The following is a 20,725-nucleotide window of genomic DNA, read 5'->3' on the forward strand; positions in this document are numbered from 1 at the left end:
TTTATATCGCATTGATATGGTAATATAACATGGTATGGATATGGAAATATCGTAAGTGATAGTGGTTTATGGATCGGTTGCCTGGAAGAGATCGCTATGTCAAGGCCGCCCAATTGTATACATCGTGTAAACAAGTTTTTTTTATAATTTTTCCTGTATTTTTATGTTGTGCAGTGGCGTGCATAGAGGGTATGCAGAAGATAAAAAATGAAGAAAATCTCCAGTACGAGATAAAAAAAAAACTTAAGGATAGGCATTGTAAGAGTTATAACAAGCCTACCCTTAAGTATTTATTAACTCGTACTGGAGATTTTGTTCAATTTATATCATCTGCATACCCTGTGCATACCCTATTTTGACGCGCAGTGGGCAGCGACCCTGCTTTATGAGTCCAAGGCCGTGGGTTCTATTCCCACAACTGGAAAATGTTTGTGTGAAGAACATGAATGTTTTTCAGTGTCTGGGTGTTTATATGTATATTATAAGTATTTATGTTTATTATTATAAAAATATTCATCAGTTATCTTAGTACCCATAACACAAGCTATGCTTACTTTGGGACTAGATGGCGGTGTGTGTATTGTCGTAGTATATTTATTTATTAATTATTATTTATTATTTGCACGCCACTGATGTGGTGTGAGATAAAAGTGTATTCATTCATTCATTCATAACAAAATATTCTTTTATTTTAGGTTAAATTCTATAATAACAGCAAAGTTTTATTAAGAAGACTTATTTGGAGATGTTAAAAGGCCTAATATAAATGAAAACTAAAAGTACAAGATCAGCCCTAGTGTCAAATTTCATAATAAAAATACTCGAATGTTGGATAGAAGAAGGCATTACTTTGCGGAATTCTATGATATACAATGAACATGAACAATGGAATTATTATCTACATGCTTATTTCTGCCGCTAAGCAGTTGCAATGCTGAGTTCCGGTCTGAATTGCGTGTTTTCCGATGGTTGGCACATGTGGCTTAACATATACGCTTCAATGGATTTGATGGACACAGGTCGGCATGTTGCAGGACGAGCTCCTAGCATGCCCTGTAAAGGGTTGCTCTGTTTTAAAGGGACAGTTTTTCAGTTACCATCAGGTGGCCCATTTGTTTGGTTTGGAAATTATTACTATAAAAATAAAACATTAAGCCTTATTTGTTATATCATCGAAAAACATTAGAATCTGTACGTTGTAAGATCTGTTTTTGGTGTAGAGTATAAAAACTGAAGAAATGTGATTCGTGTAATATACACGGTAGCGGCCATTTCCTTACTCTTGGCTGGACCTTGGCTGACACACGATAGTGTGTCTTGATTACACCATAGAGATTCTCATGCTTTTTACAGAGTATAGTAAATTAAGTTTTGTTCTTTAAAAAATACTCGATTTAAACAGTAGTTATGGCAAAACGGTCGTTAATAGTGACAATATCGCTACGCATAGTTCTAGAAATCGAGGCGAACTCTGAGTAATGAATGCGGCAAACTTATCCTTCGAAGGATATAGTGCAGTTCACGCGATACTATTCGGCCGCGCCGACGTTAGCTCTCCAAGAAATTGATGTTGGTCATTATAAGTACCAATAGAAAGAACACATTGGCCAAGATTTATGTAAGTTATCAATATTCGACTCTTTACATAACAAAAACTTCGCTGTGCATAACAGTGTAATAAAAAGTTAGTTATAAAAGGAATGTTGTGGATTCTGTCATCATAACAAGATAAAGTAAATTCTAGTAACAAATTTAACTCGTCGCTACAATATAGACCTGGCGGCCATCGTTCCGCCAATTCCCTTTGATCTGGATTGAAAGACCGACAAGTGACCCAACGATCCAATAACTACTAACACGATAGCTGGAGAGCTGGTTGTCATTTTAAAGTTTGTATTTGAAGCACGCTGTAAACATGTGTTTAAAAACATAATGCTTGATATAGCTAGTCCCCGGCCAGGTCTCACATCTGTGAGATGGTGATAAAAATATCTGACCACCCGCTTTCGTGTTCTTTTTGTCGGAAAGAACACGAAAGCGGGTAGTCAGATTCTGCAAGTGACATCCAACTCGACATCTCGTACCTACGCAGTCCCGTCGTGACCACGATCCATGCAACTGGGTCGAAATATCGACAAATCCAAAATATTATCGTGGTATGTACCCGTTGAACTATATTTAAAAAAGGCGACAAGTTTGTTGTGGGCTCTTTTTAGACCAGGTTGCGTTCGGAACCCTCCTAGCTTTAGTTTTAAGTTAACGAATGTAGTTATCGACATCGCTGGTTATATGTATGATCACTTCATAAGTGATAAGGTCTACATGAATAAAACATCTTTGAATTTGGTCTGCAGTTCTGTAAACACTTCAACCGATTGACATTCACTGACAGACAAATGTTTATTTGTAGGGAGTTTTAAAATCCACGGTCGCTTGTTTCCAGCGGTTTTATGTTGGGATATTATATGAGAAGTATTGGACAAGTTTTCAACGTGCCTCAAATGATCATGACATTAATACCCCTTGGGAGATGTATTTGTAAAATACAGAGTTGCAGTTAGACTATCAAACGGCCGGTACATTTCAGTTACTTGTGCAATTCGCTGTCAGTTGGACAGCGAATTGCACAAGTAACTGAAATGTACGCGTGTTGTGTATAAGCATGTTTCCATCCTCACGTTTCCGGTATTCAGTCATCGTAACCTTCTTCTGCTTCGGTGGCGGTCTCCGCGGGCGGTAGGGCTCTACGCGGCACGGCGGGCGCTCCGCCCTCGCCGCCGGAAGAGTCTCCGTCGCCAGAGGGGCTGGGGGTTCGGGGTCGGGAATCCGGGCTGCGGCTACCTGGAAAGCGTGTTCTTTATACAAGGAACAGCTGAAGTTTGACGGCGGATTGGCTCAGTGGGCAGCGACCCTGCTTTCTGAGTCCAAGGCTGTGCAGGCTCTTTCCGAAATGTTTGTGTTATAAACATGAATGTTGTTCAGTGTCTGGGTTTTTATCTGCATATTATAAGTGTTTATGTATATATGTATTTCATAAAAATATTCATCAGTCATCTTATTACCCATAACACAAGTTACGCTTACTTTGAGGCTAGATGGAAATGTGTATTGTCTTAATAAATGTATTTATATATCTGTTTCAATATTTATTTATTTATAATAGCAGTCGTAAAGTCGTTATAAAAATACGCTTATTTTTGCTATAGAACTTACCTTCCGGCGGGCTGCGCCTGTCGTCGCGCGGTTCGCGTCCCTCGCGACTGTCGTTCGTTTCTCGTTCGCGCGACGGTCGTTGTTTCTTAGCGACAGGGTCTTCACGCGCCTCCTCTACTTGTGCGGGACACTCCAAGTGCACCAGGTGGAACACCTTGTACACATTACACACCATTAATACTTGTATCTACCCCCATGCCTTAAATCTTATACTAATATCAAAAGCTGAACAGTTTGTTCGTTTACTTGAACGCGATGATCTCAGGAACTAGGTACTGGTCCGATTTGTAAAATTCTTTCAGCGTTGGATATCCTATTAATCGAAGAAGACTATAGGCTATACTTATATCAATAGGCCTAGATCAAAAAGAGATCAATGAAGAATTTTTCAAAAGGGTTTTTTTCTGAGAGCTTCCGCTGCATAAGCTGTAAGTTGTTCCCGTTTAAAAGTTCTGGAAAAGGCCGTGACAGCATATTTCTATGTTTTTAGTTTGACTTATACGCGAATGCAGTCTTCTATAAAAGATTCTGAAACGGATAGTTATTGCCAACATTACAACACCCAATGTCCTAATAAACTAATAATGTTGTAATGAACTCCATAATATAGTACATAGGATTTACTCAAGAGACAGCCACATTTTTACTACTCGATGAGTGGTATCTGTACGAATTTCAAAAGAAGAACATCTGTATGGATTTCGAAAAAAGAACATTGTCATTAAACACCGCAAACAGAGGTACGTCTATAATATTACATGATTTTAAGTAGTTAATTTATTTTCGTGGTCGTAGTTAAAACTTGTATGCAACTTTACGTAATAAGTAATTATGGCGATGGCATATGCGTTTAAGTTCGGATTGCGAACTCAATTTAAAATGTAAATAATAGTGAAAAGGGATAACTTACTTCGTTGACAGTATTATTGGTTCCGACGATGCGTATGATGGAGACTGGTCGCGGGGAGAACAGGATCACCTGCCACGACCTGCGGGACCACGACCACTTTCCATATATCTTCTATACTAATCAAAAAGCGGGTCGATTGCCGTATAATGATTGCGACAGGTCGACGATCGCAATGATTGGCTGATTACTTCTATTGGCCAAAATGCCATAATTTCACTAAATTACAACAATCGCAATTGTTGAAATTAACGCAATGTGATAATCACAAGACTTGCAATACATAAGAGAGCCTACGATTTTTATTATTATTTATTATTATTTAACTCTTTATTTGTACACCACAATGAAGTTAGGAAAATAAAAAAAACAAAAGAAATACAAAGACAGAAGTAGAATACAAAAGGCGGCCTTATCGCTAAGTAGCGATCTCTGCCAGGCAACCTTTGGATTAGGACAAGATGAGAGAGAGCGGACAGGTGGTGTAAAATTATTATAAACGTACATTCAAATAGCTAAATACAAATACATAAACAAAATTGCACAAATAAGAAAAATATAATAAATAAATATAAAATAATAAACTAATATATACTCAATCATACACATATATGAACATATAGATAATAAAAATAAACATAATCAAGGTATAATAAATGTCGTCATTATAGTGCAAGATAATATGCTTTCACCGCGTTTTTAAATGTTTCAAGCGATTTTGCCTCACGTATATTTAGTGGGAGCGCATTCCACAACTCAATAGCTTGCACTGTAAACGAGAGTTTATAGAACTTCGTCTTGTGAAAAGGCATGTGAAGTGTCAGCATACGACATGATCTTAAATCAGCAGGCAATCCTACAAAATCAAATTTTTCCTTCAAGTACGAAGGTGTTTTAGGATTAAATAACACACAGTACAGAAGTGAAAGGACATGCATATCTCGGCGACGGCGAATAGGGAGCCACTTGAGCTTTTGTCGAAATTCAGATACGTGGTCATACTTGCGTAGGCCAAATATGAACCGAATAGCAAGATTTTGGAGACGCTCAAGTTTGTTAAGCTGGTCCTCAGTCAAATTAAGATAGCTTGCGTCCGCATAGTCAAGAATAGATAGAAGGAGGGAATGTGCCAACATAACTTTAGTCGGGATTGGGAGAATAGATCTTAGGCGTCGCAGCGAGCCCATGGTGGCAAACATACGTCTACTCATTTCTTTTATATGTGTGGACCAAGACAAATCCTGATCTAAATATAAGCCAAGGTCTTTAACGGTAGCACAAAAAGGTATACCTACACCGTTATATAGAATAGGCCATAAGTTACGTCCATCAACTTTGGAAATCATTCCAGGGCTGCCAATGATGATTGATTTAGACTTCACAGGATTAACTTTTAGACCATATTGCTTGCTCCACTCATAAATAACCCCAAGATCCATATTTATAGCAGAGACAGCAGAACCAAGATTTTCAATGCTTGAGTGGCGATAAATTTGGATATCATCTGCATACATGTGGTAGAGAGAAGATATATTTTGAGTAATGGAATTGATGAATATAGCAAAGAGTAAGGGAGATAACACGCCACCCTGAGGTACCCCGGCCGTAACATCACACCAAGAAGACATAGACTCATCCAAGCGAATGCGTTGTCGACGACCATAGAGGTAACTCCGAAACCAGTCTATCACAGATGGAGATATGTTAATAGAGCACATCAGACTAAGCAAAATGTCATAGTCAACAGTATTGAAAGCGTTGCTAAAGTCAAGCAGAGTCAAAACTGTAACCTGCTTATTATCCATCGCCAGCCGAATGTCATCGGTCACTTTAACTAATGCTGTAACCGTACTATGACCAAGACGAAATCCCGATTGCAAAGGATTGAGAAGGGAATGTTTATTAAGAAATAGATTCAGTTGCTGGAAAACTAGTTTTTCAAGAACTTTTGACAAAAAGGGTAGAATAGATATAGGTCTAAAATCCGAAAAAGATTCGGGGGTTGTCTTTTTAGGAAGAGGAATAATCTGTGCATTTTTCCATGCATCAGGAAATTTACTACAGTGGATTGAATAATTAAAGATATGAGTTAGAATGGGAGAAATAACATCAAGAATAGGAATGATCATATTACGGCTTATGCAATCAGTACCGACAGCATTCGAGGCGATGGACATAATGCTCTTCTTAACATCACATTCAGTGAAAGATTTGAAGTTAAAGGCAGGAAAGTCTGGAGTTGAGGCAGAAGAAAGAAGTCTAAGAGTATTTTTTTAAGATTCATGCTAAGAAAATATTTTAATAAAATCCAACCTAAAGGCGGTAAAATCTTAAACTAAACTTAAACACCCAAAAATTTGGTGACAACACCTGAACAAGCATTAAAAACAACATATTTTATTACACGACTATGCCAGCCAATCAAACCGCATCACATGTCGCCAGAGCCAACCAGCTAACAGCATAACTCGAGCGCCGCAGCTAATCAGCGCTCAGCAGTGGACACGCCTCTTTCATCAACTGCACCGCCTCACAGACTATAATTACTCCAGCTCCAAGTAAATCTAGTAAAGGAAGCACGCGGCTAAGCTCATCTGCGGAAGGAACCAGATAGTTTCCCCCCACGTCCGAGGTATGTCAGACGGCCCCAGTCCCCGTGTGAGATGTGCTGATCGTCTCCTGTAACACCCCACGCCGACTAACCTGCACGGATCCCTGGTGCGGTCGGCCACCATGTCCCAGTGCCAGTAGTTGAGCGACACCTCCACGTAGTAGGAGTAGTGGCGGTAGTCGCAGTCCCACAGCAGCATGCGGATGGACGACAGCAGGTAGGGCTGAGCCAGCTGCACCACGATGGCGCCCGAGCCCAGCTGGTGGCACGTGTAGCCCTGCTCCCAGTCGTAGTGCTCCGTGTCGCCGTTGAGCAGCGCGTTGCGCGAGCGGCTGCGGGCACGCCGGGTCCGTTACCACCCGCCTAGTTCATGTAGCACCCTTGGCCAGTAGCCTCGAGTGATTGAACAGAGCATTTTTGGTCTTGTTTAGCCGTGCATTTAGATGCTACATGGTAGACGTGGTTTGGGTGAAAATCTCGTCAAAAATACTTTAAGGGACACCTGATACAACAGAAGATTTTTGCGCACGGTGTAGAAAACTATCTTAACTGTCACAGACTACTTTTTAGGAGTCAGGTGTTTAACCTGAACGTTCTTTAAGAAGCGTTCTCTTTCACGAACATTGTCTTTAAGTCACCTATACAGCAAAACACGGCAAAACCATAGTTTGTATGTTCATTGATAGTATATTCATAGTGCTTTAAAAATCGTATGAATCTATAGCAAATAATAAAATGAATTTATATTGTCTTTTCCCTCGATAGCTAATGATATTGACGGTGAGTACGTCAATCGAGGGGCATCCCGAAATGCAGTCGTAGTTACGAGCATGAGGTTCTGCGATTGCGTCAATTACTAATAATGCATTGAACCGAATAAACAACTCTAGGGCTAAACAACTCACAAGTTTCTAAGCCCAATCTGGTACTGAAGAATGGAGAAGTTCTTGACAGAAAAACCAAATTTGGCCATGCTGATGGTGCCATTAGTCTAATAAGCCATTGTGCCACTTGCCAGTAAGTAGCAGTTGTCTGATTATAAAACTCACCTGATACCCTCGATTACGACAGCGGAGAGGTCCAATGTAGCGACGTTGTGCGTGGGGCAAACGAGGCCATTACGCAACGGCGGCACGAGCGACGTGTGCATCGCTTCAAGGGACACTGCATGGAAAACCTGCGAGAACCAACGCACACTTGAGGCGCATTCAAAGGTATACAAGGACCAACATCTTTTTTTAAAATTAATTGGATACAATAAATATAAATATACTACGACGATACACACATCGCCATCTAGCCCTAAAGTAAGCGTAGCTTGTGTTATGGGTACTAAGATAGCTGATGAAATTTGATATTTTACTAAGATAGCTGATATCTAATACTTATAAATACTTATAATATAATACAGGTTTTTACGTAAATAAGGGACAGTAGATTTTAAATTGCATCATTACATACACACCAATATAAGATGTGAGGTACGCATTTAGTTGTATAATTATTATAATTACTTTACTTCCATATCTACTCTGTATCTACCTATGATAGATAAATAAAATAAATATTTTGGTAGTACTAAGTAGAATAAGGTGAACTGTAATTTATAAGATTGTTAATAAAGGCTATTATCTAATCTAATATACAGATAAACGCCCAGACACTGAAGAACATTCATGTTCATCACACAAACATTTTTCCAGCTGTGGGAATCGAGCCCACGGCCTTGGACTCAGAAAGTAGGGTCGGGTCACTGCGCTAACCGGCTGTCAAAAATATTTATAGGTTACATCGACAATTATCGTTACAGCAGAAAGGAATACTGTAACACTGAATTTGACAAATGCAACGCAATGAAATAGACGCTTTGTTTCTTTGCGGCATAACGCCATGATAAAACTTACATACATCGCATCCAATGCTTTCAGTTCATAAACAATCTGCAGCTGTACGGAAATAAATCGCGCTGAAGTTGATTCTATTAATTATGTACGATACTTCTAAGTTTCAATGGCTGAAGAATAACGATTTTAGACCGATTACCCATTTCTTTCATCATGCAGAGTTTGTTTTACTGACGCTGCGAGAGTATGGATTTTTGAAGCTGCCAACGCCCTTAGGTTACTATTCTCCTATAGTTTCGTCTAACCGCGGGGCGCACTCCTAGCTTCCTCCCAGATAACGCTGTAAATACAGTTATCTAGATAAAACTAACTTTTGGACAAGCCTTCAGATCACCTAAAAGTCACACAAGTTCTACCTGGAGTATCTTTAGGTTGGTTCAGCGACTACGAAGCCCTGAAAAATATACGACTAACCTTGTTAACAGTATTGCTGGTGCCCACAACCTTAATGTACTGCACCACCCTCGGCTCGAAGTAGAGGTTCTGCCAGGAGCGGCAGAAGTACTTGCTGTGATCGATCACACGCACCCAGTCCTTCTGGTCCACAGACACCTCGATGAAGTACGCGTACGATCTGTTTATTTAAAATTATGTTAACTTCACAAGTAAAACAACCTTACTGGGTAACTGTTCTGAATGTTGCTTATCAGTGGTGATATGTCATTACCATACAAAAGGTTTGATGTTCATTAAATCGCTGTCAGTTTATGTTATTATACTAATCGGATAGTAACATGCTTTACCATAGTTACAACAAGGCTTTAGTGGGTAGGTAATTTCAGAATTTAAACTATCAATACATAAATCAATATAATACGACTATGATCTTGTGTATACAGGGAGCCGAGTTCGAATTCCTGCTCGAACCTTTATATTTTCTAAGTGTTCGTTTTAAGTAATTAAAATATCACTGGCTTTAACAGTGAAGGAAAACATTGTGAGGAAACCTACATGTCTGAGAATTATATATACAAATGTGTGTGGGGTCCACCAATTCGCACTGGGCCAGCGTGGTGGACTACGGTGTTAACACAATCTCATTGTAAGAGGAGACTCGTGCTCTGTAGTGAACCAGTAATGGGTTGATGTCATGACTATGACAATACACACATCGCCATCCAGTCCCAAAGTAAGCGTAGCTTGTTTTATGGGTACTAAGATGACCGATGAATATATTTATGAATAACTAGCGTACCCAGCCCGCTTCGCCTAGATTTTGCTTTATTTTATTTAAACAATAAACTTACATCATTAAATTTTTAATGTAAGTCTCATAATATATTAAATCATTTATTTCTCTCCGTATTCATTCTCTTCTATTCTCTTCTTGAGCGGGTGAAGATCATTATCTACAGTCATGTACACCCAACAAAAGAATATCATCATAGTAAATAAAAGCTGTATTTGACAGTTTGACAGTTCAAAAACAGGAGTGCTCGCCAGGTCAATCCGGAGATTCCCTGAAAGTTTCATTGAAATCGGTCCAGCCATTTCAGAGCCTATACGGAACATACCCTCTCTATACGCGTATACGGAACACACTTTCTCTTTTATATATATATATAGAAGATATACATAAATACTTATAACTTATAAACACCCAGACACTAAGAACATTCATGTTCACTACATAAACATTAACAGTTGTAGGGGTTTGTCGTCATTGGATGGTACCATCCTGCTGATCTTCGTAGCCCTCGCTGCTAGGCAGACACGCAGAACTGAGGGTGTCGGGTTCCAATTTGTGGTTAAAGACGTTTATTTTCTCAAAAGAAATTACAATTTCACTCAATGCTAATAATTACAACTTATTTTATGGAGGTAATATTAAAACTACAAACAACGGTTGCTTTATAAATACTTCATACTGTCATACATAGCCAGGTCGATGATTTTACATCGTGGGCTCTCTGTCGCACGCACCTGTTGTCGCGGTCCCACAGCAGCAGGCGGACGTGGTTGACGATGGTGGTGGTGCCGAGCCGCACGATGATGCCGGGGTTGTCGGGCGCGTCGGAGATGGTGTGTCGCGTGTAGCCGCGCTCCATGTCGTACATGTCGGTGTCGCCGTCGAGCAGCGCCGAGCGCATGTCGCCGGCCACCACACGCGCGCCGCGCGCCACCGTCGCCACGTTCTCCTCGGGCACTGGACCAACCACCAGTCAATCACAGAATTAACACATACAGAAACCGCGTACACGACTAATATTGGAGCATCAAAAACCATTCCACTTTAGTGTGGTTTCTCGAACCAACGGCTAGTCATTTAGCAGTTTTATGTTATGTACAACGTAGGTAATTAGTGCTCGCATTTGCTTTTACATAACTAAATGTTCAGGTTAGCTACAACAAAATATACAAGTAATAAGCCGAAAGTTCTTGATAGATTTATTATGATATCCTATACACAGATATCTAGTTAGGAGTCAAATATTCACCCAAACATATATCCAATTTTTCTTTTAAAGTAATAATTTTACGTGTATATAAATTAATTTATATAACCTTGGCTGTGAGTGGGTTAAATGTATAAATAATGTATATGTACTTCTAATAAATAAATAAGTTGAAAGTATTTATTTTACCTCTAATGTTCTAAATGTTTACCATAAAATAAGAAAATAAGAAAAAGTTTGAGGGCTAGCAACACACCGCGGGTGTAAAGTGAGACGTGCGCGGGGCGGTTCCCTGTTTTTGGCCACAATGCACTGAATAAGGATTCTGTATGTTTTTAATTCTGTGCAGTCAAACAACCATTCTAACTTTTTATTTGAGATATAATAAATTACTGCAGTGGGCCTCGGCTTCGCCTTTTCCCATATTTAGACGTTCGTCCATCAATGCCATATTGGGCTAAAGCTTGGATGGTTCTTCTCTTAAACATGTTTTCACTTGTTCTTTAGTCAAATACAATTAATTTCGAAAATGAATAACGAACAACAAATAACAATTTAAGTTTTCATTTCTATTCCTTTTCACAAATCTTATTATTCCACAAACTAAAAATTTATTATTCCATACAGTAAAATTAATGATATTTCAGCCGACATATTTTGATTAGTTTGATTTTGTTTATTTTAATGATTTTTTAGTTATTTTATAAATGAATTTTTGTAAATAAAGATTAGCATGTCGTAGATTTTGACTAAACATGTATACTTACAATGTTTTATGCAAATAAAAGAATTTAATTTAATTTAATTGAACAGCTTTCTTTTTGCAAGCAACGTAGTTCTCAATTTAAACAAAACTTTTTATAAGTTACCTCCTTGGTTGCCATGTATTCCAATTTTAAATTACACGTCAGTTGAGGTTACTATGTAAGATATGGATTTTCATACAACTTTGTCTGCAGCTGCTCGCATGTATAACTTTTAATTCGATTTATCTTGGAGAAGGTTGTCAAAATAATGCTAAAGTTAAAAAAAAAATTTAACAAGAAGACTGATCATCATCATCATGTCAACCAATCGACGTCCACTGCTGGACATAGGTCTTTTGTAGGGATTTCCAAAATACACGGTCCTGGGCTGCTTGCCTCCAGCGGCTCCCAGCGACTCGCCTGATATCATCTGTCCACCTCGTTGGGGGCCGACCTACGCTGCGCTTTTTTATAATCCTCCATCTTACAAAGATTTGCCCGATAATGACCACGCCGGGCAGGCGGGTTAGTCATCGCAGGGCTAGACTGATTGACACCGGTCTGTGCCATTTATTTAGTCTCGCCAATTTGAAGTGGTTATACCGCCACTTGTCGGTCGCCAGAGCCTCGTCGGTGCAGGGTGCACCACGTGCTGGTGAGGTTGGCTTTTGGGAGACTGACTGGTACTAGCCTCCCACTTACACCCAGAAGATTGATATAGATACCGAAACCACATACCCAAAACCCCTCGATGGCGCAGGTCCGTGTTCTTGGTCTGCGTCTTCTCCTGGATCGCGTCGAGCAGCATGTCGGGCGTCACGAGCGCGAAGGGCCGCACCACGGTCAGCAACTCCTCCAAACTCATCAGCGTCAGGCGGACACATTTGAGGATCTTCTCCTGCAAACCCGTACTTTAAATCATCATATCGACTCATCACCGGCCCACTATAGGGCATGGGTCCCACAATGAGAAGTGGTTTGGGCAGTAGTCCCCCACGCTGGCTCAGTGCAGGTTGGTGGACTCCACACGCATTAAAGAGAACTGTCAGGCAAGCAGGTTTCCTTACGATGTTTTCCTTCACCGTCGGAAAAAGTGATATTTTAATTACTTAAAACGCACATAACATTGAAAAGTTAGAGGTGCGTGCCGGGATTTGAGCTCGGCCCCCCAAAGGTGAAGTCGAGCTCCTACAAAATGATCACCGCTTTATATTTAAAATTAACGTATGTTAATGATGGTATGGCTTCGTTAAAAATCAATCCGTTAAACCGTTCGGTAACTAAATAGATGTACATTGCGATCATCACCTTTCCTTCGTGCCTCAGATAGCACGTTAAGTCTTGGGCCTCGGTCATAAATGATAAAGATCTTTAATCCAATGAAACTTCCAGCAAATAGGCAAAACTGAAGCATAACTAAGGTAATTATGGTGATCGTCAATTATGGATAAGAACGTAAGAAATGTTTGTCCAGACTTGGCAAAAGCCTTCGATTGTGTTGATCATAACATTTTTATTAAACACTTAAAATTTCCAAGTTTTGTCGAAAAATAACTAAATTGGTTTGTACTTAATTAACAGACATACGACAGTCGTTTGGGAGGAATTGATTCCTCTATCTTTATTAACATCCTCTTCCAGTGTACCCCTGGGATCTATCTTCGGACCGGTACTTTTTATCATCTGAGTGAATTGTTTTTTAAATTCGGGATTATTTCAACTTAGCAGTGCGTTGTCATGTCAATATCTAAGTATGTTCCAGTGTCGGAGCAAAACGTGTATAGATTGCGTATTTTGAAACGACAAACATTCAGCAGACAAACAAATCTGTACGGTGGAATTTATATACATATATATTATAATAAAAAAATATTATATATTTTTTTTATATTTATACGTCACACAACAAGCGTCCCTAATGTAACTTATCTCGTTAACAAACTTAACTTAAAAAAAAACATAAAAGTTAATAAAGTTAATTTGTCAAATGTGTATGGAACTTGACAAACTAACGGAAGTTTATATAAACTTTAAGGGTTATTTAGTTGCAGTACTTACAACCTGGGCCATGCCGCTCTCCGACTTGACCCACTGCTCGTTGGCGTTGAACCAGCTGCACACCGCCTTGAAGATGTCCACCTCTGGAGCGAAGAAAGAGTCGCGCTCCAAAAGGCCTTGCAAAGCCTCCTGTGAAATAAGACATTACGGTAACAGCTATTTTTAAAAGACTTTACCACTATCATCTTAGCATATTTAGCCTCAATATATTTCGTTTGCGTACTAATTTCCAAATTGTTACATTTTTATATTTATTTATTTATTTAGCAACGCACCCCGTGACGACATTACAGTTGCCTAAATTCGTCTCCCCGGGGCTATTAAAAGAATTTATGAACGAGTAATAATGACAACAAATGAAATCAAATTAAAAACATAAAAATAAGCTATATACATAACATTAAGAATTAAAAAAAAAACAATAATAACAATAACCAAAAATTCAAATTCTTATTAATAATAAAAAAATAACATTTTAATTTTTTACATTACCTAGGACTTAATATTTTTCCTGTCATAGACCATGACAAGTCTAGGACTTTATTTTCTATGGTCGTCACCAATTATTTTTTATAAACACTGTATGTTGGATAATTAATAAAAAGATGATTGTTTTGCTTGTATATTGTTTAGTCAAATGATTACTTACTAAAGTAAATAAAGCAAGTAAGTAAATAATGTACGTAAGTAAACAATGTTAGTACATTGCCTAGGATTAAAACTTTTAGAGAAATAACAGTAGGTATACAGTGTTCGCGCCGATATACACAGCTGGCAGTTGCCGAAACGTGCCAGTGACAAGGGACAGCCAATAGACATAAATTAACGAGGAAATACAATTCGGACGCCCGCGATGTAACGTCTAACGTATTAAATTCGGGTCTTCTTTTATACATTGGACATTGTATTATTGACGGGCGATTGGCGCAGTGGGCGCCGACCTTACTTTCAGAGTCCAAGGCTGTGGGGGCTGAAAAACTTTTCTAAGTTATGTGCGTTTTAAGTAATTAAAATATTACTTGCTTCACAGGTGAAGGAAAACATCGTGAGGCAATCTACATGCCTACATCTACATTCTTAAAGTTGTGTGTAGTCCACCAAACCGCACTGGGCCAGAGTGTTTAAATACGGCTTTAACCCCATTTCAATCAGGGAGGAAACCCGTGCTGTGTAGTGGGCCGGAAATGGGTTGATGTCATCATGATGATGAAACCTTTTCTCGACCAAATAGAAAACGAGAAACTGGTCGTGAACGGCACATCTCGAAATTTCAACGGGTACTTACTACGGATAACTGTAAAAAAGTGTCGTGCTGCAGCACTTCCGTTGCGTTTCTGTCCAAGAACTTGTAGCAGTAGTCCATCAGCGCGTCTAGGCCGTACAGCCTAGAAATGAGACGATACATTTTTTTGGAAATAAATATACCTACTACGACAACACATACATCGCCATCTAGCCCCAAAGTAAGAGTAGCTTGTGTTATGAATATTTTCTCCTTCTTTTCGCGGAGAATAGCAAATTAAGCTTAATTTTCATAATGACACTGCCCTTGCCCAGTTGTGACCGCTATAGTAAATGGATCCGGTGCGGTGTTTGACACATGCCGTTGTTTTTAAATTTCTGAATTTTCTTTAGTCTTGGTCTGATGATTGGTTCAGTACGATACAGTCAAACGATGTAGCGTTATTACCACCAGGCTAGACAGGAGAAATATCAGAAAAGCTCTTGGCGGGTATCGATCCCGGGACCTCCCACCGAGAAAACAGCGATCACAACTGCGAACTAACTAATCTCTGAAACCAAATACAGATAGTATCTATACTAATTTTACAGAGCTGAAGAGTTTGTTTGGTTGAACGTTGAACGCTTACGTCAGCAACTACTGGTTCGGATTGTGAAAACTTTTTGTGTCGAATAATCCAATAGTCCATATTCTAAATCTCTCGATAAGTTATCGAGGAAGGCTATAGGCTATATAACATTAAGTTACGACGAGATAGGAGCGAATTATCAATAAAAAATATTGCTAAAACGGAAAGAAGTTTTTCTTTTGAAAGCATCGGAAGCTCGCAAAACGGTTAAAGCTATGTCAAAGTTAAACGATTAAAGTTATGCCACAATAATGTACGACAGAATTGTAACTCTTTAAAAGTTCTAAAATAAAGTCCGGAATAACATATGTCTATATTTTTAAGGTCGACTCATACGGGGGAGCGTTAGTGATTCTATAAAGGCGTACCTAGCGGCGTCGAGGACGGCGCAAACGTTCCTGAGCGCGAGCACCTGGCGCAGGTAGTCGGAGATGGCGGCCTCCAGCTCCTGGAAGTTGAACTGGTGCGCCAAGCCCAGCATGTCCAGCACCGTATCCTCGCGTAGCAGCGACAGTCCCATGTGCCCTTGACCGGACCAGGGGGAAAATTTCAAAGTTTTTTTTATTTCTAGCTTTACACAAATGGGCAGAGATCGGTCAAAATGGCGCTGGACAGATGGAATAGAACAAGATTCACAAGCATAATGCATGCGTACGACACCGGCGGGAAGAGGGGTAGTGACAACTGTATTTTGATCTTCCGTCATCGCACAGCGCAACCTATAATAATCTTTTTATATAAAAACACTTGTATTAAGAACATACAAATATTTTAGAAGTTTAAAGCTCGCGGAAGTTTATATCGCTTTTCTAGATGTTTGTTTTCGATGCTCTGCCCTATTGCTTCCGTACCGACTTTTATCGCTTTTATGTTATGTTATGCGTAAAATAAATTCATAAAAGTTATATAACAATACTTTAGAATGTATGTATATTTCCACTTACCCGAGTAAACATATCGTAACAAAGCTTTAAAAGCCTGGAGAGGCGCTTGCAACTCCACTTCCGCCTGAATGGGTAAAAGGAGCAATATTAAAACAGGGATAAAAAAAAAGACTATCTGCATAAATCCCTGCAAAACTTTAGCTTATATATTATGCTTAAGCTTATATATGTTATACCACCTTAACAATAAACGTGGCATAACGTCGGTATAGTTACGCAGTATTTTATCACACTTCAACGTGTTGACATTAGTGAGGTGCTGTCACCTTTCAAATGTCAGAACATGACAAAAAATGCTAACTACTCCAACTTTATACGTATATAAATATTTATTTGTATCAGCTGTGAATATAAAACTGTTGGCTAAAATTGTCTACTTTATATTACTATTACTATATTTCTATAAATATTAGTGTTGTAAAGATTTTTTGTGTAATTCATATCAGCATCCATATTAACATCCGCGTGAACTACAGAAAATCTTGCACCGTTAAAAAAATTAAGTAAGTTCGATCGAAAACTAGAGGTCAATAACCCTTAACAAAACCTTTTGTTTCCTCGGACCGTTCCTAAATGAATTCGCAACATGTTGCCGATATGAAAGATGGTTTTGTATTAAAGCCTAAGTCGATGAAAAAGGAAACATACCTGATTGGCTTCCCTCATGCCACCATACAGCAGTGCCCTGAAGTAGTCACTGCTGGCGGCGAGGATCACTTTGTGTGCGGGGATGCGCTGCCCCTCCACGATGAGGGTCACATCCGAGTACTCTGAGGAGAGGCACAGAGACCCTATGTGCTCTGAGAGGTGGCCTAGAGAGACGTTCTGTTAATGTACATTAATAATACTAACCAATATACATTGGACTTCTCTTTTTTGCGAGCAAAACGAGCAGGCGGGTCACCAGTCCCTTAGCACGGCGTTTGCACGCACGATATCGTAAAGCCGTTTTCGAATATCGAAACTGTGACGTCAGAGTAAAATGGAACTTACCTATCTGACTTTAAAACTAATAATTTGTCAAAATACCAAATGAGTAGTCAGAGAATTTGAGACTCTCACAAAAGTTAAATTAGGTATGTTTTACTTTGCAGTGAGTGTTTCAATAAACTAAGATTGCAAGCATACAAATCAAAAAATGACATCTTAAGTTGTACGAATGTAGGAAGGAGCATTTGTAAAATTAAACTCCAGTAGTATAAAATTATATTCATCAATCATTAGCCTAGGTATAATTGTCCCCTGATGGACTAAATGCCTCTCCCAACAGAAGGGTTTTCCCATCATCTGGGCAGATGGGTTGGTGATCACAGTAGCTGGAGCTAAAGAAATGTGCAAAGCTGTCATAAAAATATATGTATTGACAACCATAATTTCAGCTGTGTTCACATTCAAGGTGAAAGGGGGCCACAGATTACTATGGCAACATCCAAAAAAGTTACAGGCCTAGAACTATGAATAAATAATTTACACACATATTGCGCCATTTCTCTACCTAGAGTATTACTATACTTTTTATGGGTGGTGCCCTTTCCAATTAGACTTTTTAAAATACTCCTTATAGCCCCTAATTATAGTTTTGACTAAAAATAATCTGACCCATAGATGTTGTGCAAGTTCCACTCCAAGTTCACCATGAACTGAACTACATTGTGAACTTAAGAGTTTGTATATGTCTGCCTAGTGGTCACTTTTGCCGCCGCAAGTATTCTGGTACAGCAAATTACGGGACTAAATATTTATTTATGGTGGTTGACTTTTATAATATCAATAAATAATACTTTTCATGTAAACTAACATGTCTTTGTCTTACGGATGTTAGTAACGCGTGTTGACAACCACCCTGCTACAAATCAATAACATGAGAACAAAATGACATCAGTTCACGTTAGCAATCCATTTGTCCGATTATCATTTGTGTGTGTGAAATAGATTGCACGCTGGGATCAGTACATCGCACGAATGTACAATGCAATTGAATAACTTCTACAGAATTTTGTAACAGTTCATAGTTTGAATATAATAAATAACTTTAACATTTTTACCAGTCTTCCATAGACTGACCAAATGACTGTGAGTTTCATTCAAGTGTAGGTGCAATCACAACTAAAATTTTTCTTAAATTATATATGCTATATACTTACTAATGTGTTCAATGTCACCCACTCGTGAGCTGGATGGGTTGTTCACCGACATGTACTGGTGTTGGCTACTCATGTTGCTCATCTACATCAGACACAATCTGTGAAACTGATCAAAAATTGATTGGTGTGTTGCAAGATGTTGAAGTTTACAAAGAAAAAAAACATTAAATATATTAACATGGTTTAGAATTCAGTGTTTTGTGACACTGCTACTAAAAGGAACAACACAAAACAACTAACTATTCCTGCTCTCTGTCACATTTATTTGTAAGCCAATAGAGGTTTCACTGTAAGATTTAAACTAATTTTTCACTGTTTTTCAAAATAAAAATGAACAAAATATTCAACAAATTCAAAATTTTCCTAAATCAAAACACCTACAAAAGGGGTTTTGTATGAATTTTGACTGCAAAAAGATGATAATGTGTTAGAATTAAAATATAAATATTTAAAAAAACCAAAACCTCATTCATTCAAAATCTTTGAAATAAAGCTACAGTTCCAGATTGCACCCTGGTAGAAGAGAATGACCCCATCCAACTTAGCCAGGCTTTACACTTATCACTATCTCGCAGTTGCTTAATTAGCTATGAAGTATGACAGGTTGTTAAAAAGCTGCTTATGTGTCTATTAGTGCTTCCAATGCATACTAAAGCTGCTAATCTTTTATTACACACAAGGGCTGTTATATGCCAATAATGATTGTTAAAAAAGAACAACTGCTTCAGGCTTCTTGTTTTTAGAATGTGTTGTTGATATTTCAGGGCACAGTTTAAGAAACTCTACACAAGTGACTAAAAGTAGGTTTATTTACATCTATTAGAGACATATATATCTATTTTGAATCTTTGACAAGTTGTAGTCTTCTTGCCTTTATAATTGAGGACAAAAAGCAATTATTTTAAATTAGGTACTCGTTTTGTCTTGTGTTTTGTAAATTGTATTGCGCCGGAAGTGAAGGTAAATAACTAAACGTACTGAGGTCTGGCACACTCTGATTAGTTTTCTATGAAGAGCTATTTTTATTAAGTATTAAGAAAATGCACTTTATTACTAAATGGTAACAGAAAATACAACACTAAGTTGAAGGAAAGGTACCTAGTTTCAATGTATATTATAGATAGTTTCCTTACATACATTGCAAAATACTAATTATAATAAACTATTAACATACATGTAAGTAAACTTTGAAGTCTAACACAAATATCTGGATCAACGTTCATTTAAATATGTTCATATGAATAAATTTATTCGCATTCTGCTTGAAACTACCAATATTTAGAATTTTGAGCAAAAATATAAACTCCAAAAGGAAACGAAACATAACATTCACAAATCACTTTGACTTTGACATTTGTTAAAAAAAATTACAATTTATTTCGGGAAAAGGCAAAGGTATGTCCTCGTACAGCCTGAAACAAATTTGTTTAATTCATTTTAAGGCCATTTATTTGAGTCCTTTAAGGCTGTCATTTGTTTGTCACCCACAAAAAAAACATTAACGACACCTAGAACCAACATTTGCTTTAAGATCGTTCTATGCACGTACCTTACCTGTTACTAGCTAAATCATTTTAAATTTATGAGCACGATTTAACAATTTATCGATTTTATTTTACTTTAATAGGATTTTAGAATACAACTTAAAACTTACGTCCATGTATCCGAACGTCTATAACGGAAACTCGTAGCGGGAAGATGATATTGAAAACTTGTTCATGTTCTATTTCCGACCATTGCTTATCTTTGACATGTTTTTTATTCTTATGACAAATACTTAGAAATAATCATAATTACGATATATATTAAGTTCTTTTAAACCATAAAACTAAATAAATGCGTACTAGTTTTTTTATTTTCTTTTCTATTAGCTTTATTACGTAATAAATTTTTATACTATCCATTACTAAGTAGATACTTAAACTGAACTT

General features: G+C 38.1%; 1 protein-coding gene across 3 annotated transcripts; it reads right to left on the minus strand.

The window, feature by feature from the left end:
- Positions 1–639: 639 nt before the first annotated feature.
- LOC120624587 (BTB/POZ domain-containing protein 9) lies at positions 640–20,110 on the minus strand. 3 transcript variants are annotated; one of them, XM_039891225.1, is made up of 16 exons: positions 19,969–20,110; positions 18,795–18,900; positions 17,299–17,462; positions 16,651–16,714; positions 16,075–16,231; positions 15,121–15,220; positions 13,836–13,964; positions 12,516–12,675; positions 10,559–10,781; positions 9,050–9,209; positions 7,781–7,908; positions 6,824–7,063; positions 4,124–4,202; positions 3,214–3,367; positions 2,679–2,841; positions 640–1,053 (listed from the first exon to the last, which is right to left on the minus strand). In XM_039891225.1, the coding sequence occupies exons 2-15, from the start codon at positions 18,874–18,876 to the stop codon at positions 2,690–2,692; spliced, it is 1,992 nt and encodes a 663-aa protein (XP_039747159.1). In that variant the 5' UTR covers positions 18,877–18,900; positions 19,969–20,110; the 3' UTR covers positions 640–1,053; positions 2,679–2,689. The 3 variants fall into 3 exon arrangements, with proteins under 3 accessions (XP_039747159.1, XP_039747160.1, XP_039747158.1); XM_039891226.1 differs by lacking the exon at positions 640–1,053 and having other exon boundaries at positions 2,212–2,841; positions 13,839–13,964; XM_039891224.1 differs by lacking the exon at positions 640–1,053 and having other exon boundaries at positions 2,212–2,841.
- Between the last annotated feature and the right edge of the window lie 615 nt (positions 20,111–20,725).

The sequence above is a fragment of the Pararge aegeria genome, chromosome 6, assembly GCF_905163445.1.
Source record: "Pararge aegeria chromosome 6, ilParAegt1.1, whole genome shotgun sequence".
NCBI lineage: Eukaryota > Metazoa > Arthropoda > Insecta > Lepidoptera > Nymphalidae > Pararge > Pararge aegeria.